This window comes from Sus scrofa, chromosome 8 (genome assembly GCF_054392235.1).
Source record: "Sus scrofa isolate SSC_HxYL_T2T_F1_AM1 chromosome 8, Sscrofa_HxYL_maternal_Yorkshire_Landrace_v2.0, whole genome shotgun sequence".
NCBI classification, from domain to species: domain Eukaryota; kingdom Metazoa; phylum Chordata; class Mammalia; order Artiodactyla; family Suidae; genus Sus; species Sus scrofa.
The window spans coordinates 30,706,770-30,719,716 of record NC_139390.1 but is presented as its reverse complement, the minus strand read 5'-3'; the positions used below and the strand labels follow the sequence as shown (position 1 = coordinate 30,719,716).

Here is a 12,947-nt window from a genome sequence, read left to right as displayed (position 1 = left end):
GGTTCCTAGTAGGATTTGTTTCTGTTGTGCCATGATAGGAACTCCTCATTGGTGTTTGTAATCACAGCTGTAGATTTTGGGATATGTATGTCATTGCTAAATATTAAACTCAGGAAAGTTATTTGTACTCCTTTCTTGATAGCTGAAGTGATTATATAGTCCTTGTGTTTGATCCAATAACCCTTTTTATCTAATCTGCTTTTGTTTTACATTCTCTACCATGATACTTAGACGTGGAGGATAGGGAAAGATATATATACTTAGCAAAACATCAAAAAAGGTCGCAGAGAAAAGGGAAACCTCTTACACTTTTGGCGGGAATGTAAATTGATGCAACCACTATGGAAAACAGTATGGAGGTTCTCAAAAAACTAAAAATAGAACTACCATATGATCCTGCAATCCCAGTCCTGAGCATCTATAGGGAGAAAACCATAATTCAAAAAGATACATGTACCCCAATATTCATTGCAGCTCTAATTACAGTAGCCAAGACATGGAAGAAACTTAAATCAACAGAGGAATGGATAAAGAAGATGTGGTACATATATAAAGTGGAGTATTACTCATCCATAAAAAAGAATGAAATAATGCCATTTGCAGCAACATGGATGCACAAAGATTATCATACAAAGTGAAGTTAGTGAAAGACAAACATCATATGATATCACTTATATGTGCAATCTAAAAAAGGATACAAATAGGATTTCCCATTGTGGCACAGTGGTTAACAAATCTGACTAGGAACCATGAGGTTTCAGGTTCAATCCCTGGCCTTGCTCAGTGGGTTAAGGATCCGGCATTGCTATGAGATGTGGCGTAGGTCGCAGACGCGACTCGAATCCCGCATTGCTGTGGCTCTTCTGGTGTAGGCTGGTGGCTATAGCTCCAATTAGACCCCTAGCCTGGGAACTTCCATATGCTGCAGGAGTGGCCCTAGAAAAGGCAAAAAGATAAAAAATAAAGAAATAAAAATAAAAAAGGATACAAATAAATGTATTTTCAGAACAGAAGGAGACTCACAGACTCTGAGAAACTTAGGGTTACCAAAGGGGACAGTTGGGAAGGATGGACTGGGGGTTTGAGACTGGCATATGCATACTGAGGTATATGGAATGATTGGCCAATGGGGCCCTGCTATATAGCACAGAGAACTATGTGATAATACTCTGTGATATTCTATGTGGGGAAAGAATCTGAAAGAGAATGGATGTATGTACATGTATAACTGAATCACTTTGTTGTACAGAAGTTATCACAGCATTGTAAATCAACTATACTCTGATAAAAATTTTTAAAAATGAAAAAAACTTCAAGGACATTTCTGAAGAGATTGATTAAAAAAAAAAAAACACTGGTGTGGAGGCTGAAGGACAGGAGAGAGCAAGAAATTTACCTTGCATAAAGAATCCTTTTGTACTATTGAATTTTGTATTTATACATACTCCTTACTGGAAAAAATTAATAAATTTAAACAAAATATGTGCATATAGGTTCTTTAGGTCTGATTTGTGACCCAAGGGTCTAGTAGTCTTTTTTCAGTTTCTTTAGAATGTATAATTTTTTTAAAATGATTTTTATTTTTTCTATTATAGTTGATTTACAGTGTTCTGTCAGTTTTCTACTGTACAGCAAAGTGACCCAGTCACACATACATTATACATTCTTTTTCTTGCATTATCCTCCATCATGGTCCATTGTAAGTGATAGAATGTACAGTTTTTTTAAGTATTATCTTTTTAATGTATTCTTTTTTATTGTTTTTCTTTTTACAGCTGCACCTGCATATGGAAGTTCCTGGGCTAGGGCTCACATTGGGGCTGCAGCTGCTGGCCTGCACCACAGTCACCACAATGCCTGATCCAAGCGACATCTGCAGCCTACACCTCAGCTTGTGGCAACACTGAATCCTTAACCCATTGAGTGAGGCCTGTGATTGAACACACAACCTCGCGGACACTATGTTGGGTTCTTAACCCACTGAGCCACAACAGGAACTCCTACAGTATTATTAACTGTAGTCTCCATGCTATGCGTTACATTCCAATAACATTCATTTTTAACTGGAAATTTGTACCTTTTGACCCCCTTTTCCCATTTTGCCCATCTTCCTCCTCTGCCTCAGGCTGTCATTAATCTATTCTCTATGTCCCTGAGGTTTTTGTTTTCTATTTTTAGATTCCCCATGTAACTGAGGTGATACGGCATTTATCTTTTTCTGACTTATTTAGCATAATGCCCTCAGGGTCCATCCATGTTGTCGCAAATGGCAAGATTTCATTGTTTTTTTTTATAACTGAATAATACTCCAGTGTGTATACGTGTATGTGTGTTTTTCTTTTTCTTTGTCCATTCATCCATCAGTGGACACTGAAGTTATTTCCATATTTGGCTATTGTAAAGAATGCTATGAAAAACATAGGGTTGCATATATCTTTTTGAGTTAGTGTTTTTGTTTTCTTTGGGTAAATACCCAGAAGTGGAATTGCTAGATCATATGGTAACTCTGCTTTTAATTTTTTGAGGGACCTCCGTACGATCTTCCGTAGTGGCTACAACCAATTTCTCTTCCCACCAGCAGTGCACAAGAGTTCTTTTTTCTCCATATCCTCATTAACAATTGCTATTTATTGTCTTTTTGGTAATAGCCATAGAATGTATACTTTTTTAAGAGTTCTTAGATTATTTTCATACTTAGGAATGGTTAAAATATCAAGCATATTTTTATATTAATTAAGATATGTTTTCCTCTATTAATTCAAATGGAACTACCTTGTATGATAGATGCCAAAGCAAGTCTGATCATCTTAGAGAACAGCTTACAAGATGGTTTGTTCTATTGGTAATTCCAATACTTTTATATAAGGTCATAATTTGTATGGCACAATAATAGCTAACTTCTTTCTTCAATTGTTACTGCATTTCATATGTGTTACATATTTTAATTCTGTAGTTCTTGGGTATAAGTATTATCCCCATTTTACCAGATGTGGGAACTAAAGCCTAGAGGTTGTAAAGAACGTGCCCAAGGTCTTAAAACTAGAAAGTTGCAGAGCCTGACTTTAAATTGAGCTCTGCCTTTCAGCTAAGCTCGGCTGCTCTGTCATTGTTTCCCCAACCAGTTGCAAGGTATAAATTAACCTGGGCCACGGCTGCAGCAACACTGGATCCTTAGCCCCCTGTGCCAGCAGAAACGCCAATAGAACCTATTTTTTTCTCTCTCTGCTTCTAATTTTCATTGAGGAAAAAACAGTCTTTAAGTCTACCCTCTTTCTGGTAGCTCTCCTTAACAGTTAAGTGCTTTTCCTTTGGGAAGTCTGATAACATATGGCGGAAGGAGTTTGTGCACACGTGATTTTTTTAAATTCCTAATTTAAATAGCTGAAATGCATAGATCACAGTATATTTGCATATTATTTTGAGTAGCAAGAAATCCCTCCAATCTGAGCAACCTCTCAGTGTGTTCTGTTTTTATCTGATTTTTGAAGATACGATATATACTATGGTGGTAGTCATTTAAAAAAAAAAAAAAGCCATGATCTTTCTAATAAATAGTATCCTTTTTTGGTTAAATCCAATGGCTAACTTTCCTTTCTTCTTATTCATTGTAGTTGAGGCAGTCCCAGTCCTACTGCACAGACACAGAATGTCTTCAGGAATGTAAGTAATAATGGGACAGGAGAAAGGCTTGGCATTGGGGGCAGAATTAGAGACCAGAATATAACTGAATATTTGCCAGAAGTTATTTTTACAGTTTGCCTTTTAAGGACATGGTTTTCAGTATTCAGTATTGTATTTCCTACTTAAATTAAAAAAAATTTTTTTTTTGGTTTTTAGGGCCACATTGCAGCATATGGAGGTTCCCAGGCTAGGAGTCATATCTCAAATCGGAGCTACGGCTGCCGGCCTACGCCACAACCACAGCAACATCAGATCCAAGCCACATCTGCGACCTACACCACAGCTCACAGCAATGCTGGATCCTTAATCCACTGAGTGAGGCCAGGGATGAAACCCATAACCTCATGGTTCCTAGTCGAGTTTGTTTCTGCTGCGCCACGATGGGAACTCCAATTTTTAAAAATTTTTTGGCCTCACCCATGGCATAAAAATGGGTTCCCAGACCAGGGATTGAATCCAAGCTACAGTAGAGACCTACATAGCAGCTGTGCCACACTGGATCCTTGAACCCACTGCCCCAGGCCAGAGATCGAACCCACACCCCTGCAATGACCTGAGCCACTGCAGTCAGATTCTTAACCCACTGTGCCAAAGCCAAACTCCTTTAATTTAAAATTAAAATTTGAGCGTTTTTTGGTCCTGCCTCAAAAATAAAACCCGTTCATTGAATAAAATTATAAAATCACAGATAAGGAAAAAAAAAAAAAGGAAAATCTAGCAGAATTCTAAAAGATGACCACTGTTGGCAGCTTGGTATAAACCCTTCTAGACTTTTTCGGGGGCAGATATGTGTGGAACGGCATTTGTGGTTGATTGAACTGAACACCGAGGCTGTTAGCACAAACCTCCCACTCTTTCTCTAGCATTTCTTTGGGTCCATTGGCAGATTTGAGAATTTGTGGGCAAAGGCAGGAGGCCATTTTTTCCTAGGCTTGGAAGCTTTGGAAGCAACTGGAGTCATTCCTTTGGCCCTGCCTTTAGCATTCTCAAGAGGGCATGGGCAGTAAGGGAGGCTTCTCCTTGGCTTTATAGGCAACAGTGATGGTAAAGTGAGAATCAGCACAGGAAGATGGATCCCACATGGTGAATGTAATAGAGTGGTGGCCATTATATGGAGGCATCTTTTTTCAGTACAGAAATAACTTGAGGTATACTTTGCAGTGAAATAATAGCCAATCCAGTCTTGTACCATAGTAATTTGACTGAAAGAATAGAAGTATGACATTTCACAGGATGATGAAGGCTGGCGCAATTCAATTTCATATTTACTTACAAAAATGGAATAGGGAGTTCCTGTCACGGCGCAGCAGAAACAAATCCGACTAGGAACCATGGGGTTGCGGGTTTGATACCTGGCCTCGCTCAGTGGGTTAAGGATCCAGCATTGCCGTGAGCTGTGGTATAGGTCGAAGACGTGGCTTGGATCTGGCATTTCTGTGGTTGTGGCTTAGGCCGGCAGCAACAGCTCCGATTAGACCCCTATCCTGGGAACCTCCATATGCCACAAGTGCGGCCCCCCCCCAAAAAAAAAGACAAAAGTAAAAAAAAAAAAAAAATGGGATTAGTTTGTGTTGTTTTTCACTGCTGTATTGTGAATATATCAGCATGTATTTACCTTAAAAATATTTATTGACGGAGTTCCTGTTTTGGCTCAGTGGAAACAAATCTGACTAGTATCCATGAGGATGTGGGTTCAATCCCTGGCCTTGCTTAGTGGCTCAGGGATCCAGTATTGCCGTCAGCTGTGGTAGGTTGCTGATGCAGCTTAGATCCCAAGTTACTGTGGCTATGGTGTAGGCCGGCAGCTGTAGCTCCAATTTGACCCCTAGCCTGGGAACCTACATATGTCACGAGTGTGGCCCTAAAAAGCAAAAAAAAAAAAAAAATTTACTCACTAAATAATAAATCATTATTGGGATGCACCAGCATTTAAATAATTCCCTTTTGTTGGAATCTTAGGTTGCTGATATATTTTTGCTGTTACAGATAATACTTGAACAAACATCGTTTTGCATATTTTGAGGCTCTTAACATATTGCCAGATTAGATTTTTTAATAGGCTAGTTGCTTTTATACCTCACATCTCTGAAGCTGAGCACCACTTTTTTATGTATATGAAACCAAAACAAAACACAACACAATGAATTATCATTATAAAAGGGCTTATTTTTACATTATTAATTACTGTTATTATGGTTTGAATTATGATCAAATTCTGTATATATAACAGTGTAGAGAAATAGGAGCTAGTGCCTGGCCAAAGTAGGAATTTTGTCAGAATGTAGTCCATTGGTACAGCAGAGTAATAGTTATATGCCTCTGGACAAGAAAGTAATGGGCAGATGATGTGTTCAGGTTTTGGGCTGATAGTTCCCCTGCTGCAGATTCATTTATGTTGCCTTTTCAGTATTGTTCATTAATCTATAGCGTGCCCTCTGATAAGTAGCTCAAATTTTTGCCTCAGCAGTAAAAGCTAAAACCTGTTCTTCTAGTTGAAAGTAATCTTGTTGAACGCCTTATGGAAAACAAGTGTTTATTATATTTGTGGTTTTTGTGACCTTTGAGCCAGCCCCACCTGTAAACTAAATATATTCTTATTTCTGTGAGTGAAATTTCACTTCTTTAATCCAAATATAAAGGCAAAACTCTAGAGCTTGAATAGTACTTTAATTCTGTTGGTCAGTTCCCCTCTTCCTGCCTGTTTTTGTTTTTTTTTTTTTGGATTTGGCTGTCCCAGTTCTTTTAGCATTTGGTGGAAATCCTTTCTGACAGTCATGTCTTTAAATGGTTTAAGCAGTTGTTTCCTCTGAGTGATATGATTACTTTTCTGTGAATTCTAAATTATTACCAATGAGCTTATGCTGTTTTCATAAAATATATTAATCAGGAGTCTACACAACCCCCTACTCTTTTTCAGTAATTTGCAAGGATGGCTCACAGCGCTCAGGAAAACAGTGTAATTACTATTTTCAGTATATTATAAAGGATACAATTCAGAAACAGCCAAATAGAAGAGATGTGTAGAGCAAGGTATGAGGGAAGGGGAACAGCTTAGCCCTGTTTTCCCGGGGTGTGCCACCCTCCCAGCTCTTCATGTGTTTACCTGCCAGGAAGCTCTGTGAACCCCATTATTTAGGATTTTTGTGACAGTTCCATTCCATCGGTTCCAGTCATTGGCCCTTGGTGAATAACTCGATCTCCAGCTCCTCTACTCGCCCTGGAGGTTGAGGAGCAGAACTCAAAGTTCTAACCCTTGGTCAGACTCTGGCAACCAGTCCCCACCCTGAAGCTTTCTAGGGGACCCACTGAGAGTCACCTCATTAGCGTAACTCACTTATGGTTGAATGGGGGTTTATTATGGGTAACAAAAAACTTCACATTCTCCTCACCCATATCACTCAGGAAATTCTAAGTGTTTTAGCAGTATGAAGCCAGGAACCAGAAGAATGAAAACGAAATATGTATTTTTTACTATATCCCAATATCACAGTACCCATTGTGCCTGCCATGGTGTGCTCCATGTATTCGAGATGATTTTATAGACTGTGGAGCACTCTGCTTCATGTGGTAGCAGAATCTAGTATCAATCTGTCAGCAGATCTCATTACTACATCATTCTTTATATTGATCTATAGTCCACTTCATTGGGATATTCACCCCCAGTTTTGTTCTCTAGAGCCGCATAGAACTCTTCTGCAAGACTGTCTTTCAGATTAAGAGCTGTATGGAAACTAGCTTTATTGCCAATTTAATTGTGAAGTAAATCTAAAGATTGGTAGATGTTCTGAGGATATTGTAATTACTGTTAACAACCCTAAAATTACAGGGTTAAAGCCTCCTGGTGCATTGTCCACTTTCACTGCTCTTCCGTTTCTACTTCTCTGGAAACCTATATAAGTTTGTAGAAATTATCCCTCAGGATCTGTCAACCCTTAGAGCTTCCCTCTTTTTCATCTTCCTGGTGTCCAGCCAAGTTAATTAACTTCATTGTGAATATTCCATTTGATACCTTCCATATGCCTCAGGTGCAGCCATAAAAAGACAAATAAATATAAAAGATAAACAGGTAAATAAATAAGTAAATATGCTATACTAGTTTCAGAAGAAAGGAAAGAGTGGGTGGAGCAAATGGAGGTTTTTTTGTTGTTGTTGTTTTTTTTTTTAAACAGAAGAGAGAGGGTCGTAGGATATAGTTAAATAAATGGAGGTTAGTTGTAATTTTTCCCTGCCAGACAGAAGGACTGAGTTGGCAGAGCTGGCACATGCTGTCGGCCAAACTAGCATCGAACTATAGCATCAGATTCATTTAGAAAGCCTTAAAAAATATTGTTGGTTCCTGACGCCACCCTTGAGCTGCTCCTGAATTGGATGATAGGAGGCAGGGCCTTAGATACTGTGGTGCTGATATTGTCACAGGCTATTCTGATGGGCAGACAGGCCCGGGAACCCTTGGCTAAAGAAGCAAGAAGGCATGGGGTTGATTGGAACAGAGGATGCTTTTTCAGAGAAATGCTAAGAGGTAATATTGATGAGTAGAGCTAGATCAGATGAGGAAAGGCCAGGCTGAAGGGTTCAGAGTTGAGCAATAGCCAGTAATGAGTCACACGGTTAGTCAGAGATGTGTTAAGAGCAGTGGTTTTTTGTTTTTTTTTGGGGGGGGGGGTTGTCTTTTTGCTATTTCTTTGGGCCGCTCCCACGGCATATGGAGGTTCCCAGGCTAGGGGTCGAATCGGAGCTGTAGCCACCGGCCTACGCCAGAGCCACAGCAACGCGGGATCCGAGCCGCGTCTGCAACCTACACCACAGCTCACGGCAATGCCGGCTCGTCAACCCACTGAGCAAGGGCAGGGACCGAACCCGCAACCTCATGGTTCCTAGTCGGATTCGTTAACCACTGCACCACGACGGGAACTCCAAGAGCAGTGTTTTAAGCAGACTTTTTTGGCAGCAGTATGAAAGAAGGAAAGGCTGCAGTAGGAACCAGGCTAGGAGACAGTTATAGGGAACTAGGAGTCATCACTATGAAAGTCTTAAAACAGAGTGCGCATTTTATCAGGGTTGCTCTGTCTAGAAATATGCATTAGTAAATTTGTTATTTGAAGTTTAACTCTCTGAAGCATCACAATCTTACTTAGGAAGAATATCAAAAAGTAAGGGACCTAAGTTCTCTTGTGGCCTGATGGTTAAGGGTCGGGCGTTGTCACCTCAGTGGCTTGAGTCGCCACTCTGTTGCAAGTTGGATCCCTGGTCCAGGAATTTCCACATGCCGCAGGTGTGGCCAAAAATAAAAGGGGGTTGGGTGGGGGGAGAATGGTCATGGAAAATGAGGACTGGGAGTTCCTGTCGTGGCTCAGTGGTTAACAAATCTGACTAGGAACCATGAGGGTTCTATCCCTGGCCTCTCTCAGTGGGTTAAGGATCTGGTGTTGCTGTGAGCTTTGGTGTAGGTTGCAGACACGGCTTGGATCCTGAGGTTGCTGTGGCTGTGGTGTAGGCCGTTGGCTACAGCTCTGATTAGACCCCTAGCCTGGGAACCTCCATATGTCGTGGGGGCGCCCCCAGAAAAGACCAAAAAAAAAAAAAAAAAGGAAAAAGAAAAGAAAATGAGGACTAAAATTACCGATTAGGCTTAGCAGCATGGAGATGTCATAGGTGACCTTTTAAAGAGCTCTTTGGATGTTGATGGAGGTGGATGCCAACCTGAACAGTGAGTGGGAGGTAGTGAAGTGTAAGTATAAATGTAGATCACTCTCAGCTTTGATAGCAGCTGGACAGAGAATGAGGTTGAGGGAGGGCTTTTTTTTTTTTTCCCAAAGATGGTGGAAACTTTATCACATTTAAATGATTCTGTGATACAGTAGAGAGAGGATAATGGATAGATTCCTGTGAGAGCTGTGGGATCCAAAGCTTAAGTGAAGAAACTGGTCTTTATTTATTTATTTTTTTTTTTGTCTTTTGTCTTTTTGTCTTTTGTTGTTGTTGTTGTTGCTATTTCTTGGGCCGCTCCCGCAGCATATGGAGGTTCCAAGGCTAGGGGTTGAATCGGAGCTGTAGCCACCGGCCTACGCCAGAGCCACAGCAACACAGGATCCGAGCCGCGTCTGCAACCTACACCACAGCCCAGGGCAACACCGGATCGTTAACCCACTGAGCAAGGGCAGGGACCGAACCCGCAACCTCATGGTTCCTAGTCGGATTCGTTAACCACTGCGCCACGATGGGAACTCCGAAACTGGTCTTTAGTTAAGGGAGGCACATTTAATATAATAGGAGGGAACAAAGAAAGGAAAGGATATGGATATAAAGGTGGGGAGATGCTGATTCATTGTGTGATAAGCAATGCAATTTTGGTGACCCCAGTCCTGTGTATGTTGTTTCCGGGGAAGTGGTTGGATTGGAACCAAGTCTAGGTTCCTAGCCATTCTGCTTTTGGAATAGCTCAGCTCTTTGCTTGACTTTGTCCCCTTTGGTCATTCACCCTTTGGCCTCAACAGTGCCACCTGGGCCCTGGGCCCATGTACCTCAGTGCAGTGCATCCACTTAGTTTCAAAATCTTGTCTGGATTTCTTTTAGTTTTTCCTGAGGCCAGGAGACCAAAACCAAACATTTATACATAGTCTTGACAGGCTGTCTTTACAGTAACCACCAAGAGATACTCTTTTCTTTGGAGATCTAGTCTTCTGTAATCTTCGTTGCTGACAAATTGAGTTCTCTCGTATACTTTAATAAAAAATCTGGGGATCCCCATTCCCTTGCTCATCAGGTTAAGGATCTGGCATTGTCACCACTGTGGTGGGGGAGTTGATCCCAGGCCTTGGAAATTCCACATCGATTTCATTTATTAGAAATTTGTTAAGTTTGGGGAGTTCTTGTCGTGGCGCAGTGGTTAACGAATCCGACTGGGAACCATGAGGTTGTGGGTTCAATCCCTGGCCTTGCTCAGTGGGTTGAGGATCCGGCCTTGCCATGAGCTATGGTGTGGGTTGCAGATGAGGCTTGGATCCTGTGTTGCTGTGGCTGTGGCGTAGGCCAGTGGCTACAGCCTGGGAACCTCCATATTCTGCAAGAGCGGCCCAAGAAATGAAAAAAAGACAGAAAAAGAAAAAAAGAAAAATTTGTTAAGTTTGGAACCATGATCCAAGCACTGTGCTGGGTATTTTTAGTCTGAATTAGATAGGATATGACTGCCTTGAGTTGCTGGAAAGACTGATACCTACACAGACACTTGATTTTTTTCTCTTGGGGAATGCATATGTTTATCTTTTTGTTTTGTTTTTGCATAGACTTTAAAATATCTAGATCTGAATCCAAATTCTTTTTGCAAAAAGAAGGCCAAATAAATATCTGTTTGAGAATGTCATTTAAGGGATCTTTAATTTATATATTAAACAACCTGATGTTCCCTTTTCCTTAAGCTCTGTTATTTTTTTTTTCATGCCACTTCTGCAATTGAAATGCATAATCCCCTCTCCCCTAGAGTGTCTTTACTGTATATCGAGTGGTCTTAGCCTTATTCTGAAGATCTCGTATATCTGTGGATTGGTGGCTTTGTGGGTCCGTGAATCTTCTGCAGTCATATGCAAAATTGTTGTATGTGTATCCGTGGATTATTATAGTGGAAAGAGTCCTTTTTATCAAATTAACAAAGGATTCTAGTACCCAAAAATATTAAGAACTACTGTAGTGTTAAAAATCTTTATTTAGGGAGTTCCTGTTGTGGCTCAGCTACAGGAAACGAATCTGACTAGTGTCCATGAGGATGCACGTTCGAGCCCTAGCCTTACTTAGTGGGCTAAGGATCCGGCGTTGCAGCTCTGGTGTAGCTCACAGATGCAGCTTGGATCTGGTGAGGTTGTGGCTGTGGTGTAGGCTGGTGGCTACAGCTCCCATTGGACCCCTAGCCTGGGAACCTCCATATGCCACGGGTGCAGCCCTAAAAAGCAAAAAAAAAAAAAAAATCTTTATTTAATAGGCTCTGGCTTATGACTGTCTTATACCATTTACCATTTAGATTTTCTCACAGGAGGAAAGGAAAATTGAAGCTGCAATACTAAGTAATTCTTAAAATTATTAATACAATTTTTATATTAATACAGTTTTTGGAATTGACATTTAAACATTAGAAGTTGTTTTTACATTTGTCGAACGATATTATAGTTTTTCTACCGTTTTTGTTGCAAATACTTTTTCTTTTTGTCTTTAGTACCAGGACCCTCCAGTGATAATGGCATCAGTATCACCATGATCTTGATGGCCTGGATGGTTATTGCAGTGATCCTGTTTCTATTGAGACCTCCTAATCTAAGAGGATCCAACCTAACCGGAAAGCCAACCAGTCCTCATAATGTAAGTGTGGTGGATTAGAAATCCATTTGAGTGGGGAGATGGGTGTGGCCTGAGAAAGGGGAGGGGTTTGTTTTGACTGAAGCATGTGAATTAGCAAAAGGAGAATTTAACTCATGGAGTTAGTTCTTCCTGTATAATCTTACTAGTCAAATTTGCAACCCCAAATGGTCTTTGTGAGTTACATTTAGAGAGAAGTACAGAGCAGTAGCCCTAACATCATTTAAGATGAATTCCAATCTTTACGCACACGAGAAACATAAAAACTGATCCAGTTCATAATAACCCACAGCAGAATTTCTCAAATCTCAGTCCTCCACTATCCAGTTCTATCCCTCTCACAGTTAATTGCTTGCCTTTCATGCTTCCAGCTCTCTCAGTTCTCAGTTACAGTTCAAGTGTTCCTCCCACACACACATCATTTTCTCCCCTTCTGTCCTAGCTATCAAATACAGGGACACTGGCTAAACAGGTTATCCTCTTGTTTTCCCATCCTATTTCTCTCAAATTCATTCTTCCATTTTTGCATCACAAAAGGTCAAGTGATCTGGCAGAAAGAGAGGTAATGTTAGCAAATCTTGATAGTCATGATTACAACTATTTTTAGAATCTTCTAAATAAAAAATATGATAAAGTAATCTAACAGTTTTCGATACTGTCTTTAATAGCGTTTCCATAAAAGGGTTCCTTTGAATCATTTCCAGAACCAGTATTCATAATTTTTTTCTTTCCCATTTGATTTGGATATTATCTCTTTAAAAATATTTCCATGATTGGGAGTTCCTGATGTGGCTCAGCAGTAATAAACCTGATTAGTATCCATGAGGACGCAGGTTTGATCCTTGGCTTCTCTCAGTGGATTGAAGATCTGGCATTGCTGTGAGCTGTGGTGTAGGTCACAGATGAGGCTCAGATCTGGTATT

The 12,947-nt window shown here is 40.4% G+C and overlaps 1 protein-coding gene across 1 annotated transcript in view; it reads left to right on the top strand.

Moving 5' to 3' along the window:
* SMIM14 (small integral membrane protein 14) overlaps positions 1-12,947 on the top strand; it is a 75,028-nt gene that overhangs the window by 56,560 nt on the left and 5,521 nt on the right. The window contains exons 3-4 of the mRNA XM_021101115.2: positions 3,612-3,660; positions 11,885-12,027. Of these exons, the coding sequence (XP_020956774.1) occupies positions 3,612-3,660; positions 11,885-12,027 (192 nt within the window). The remainder of the gene's footprint in view (positions 1-3,611; positions 3,661-11,884; positions 12,028-12,947) is intronic.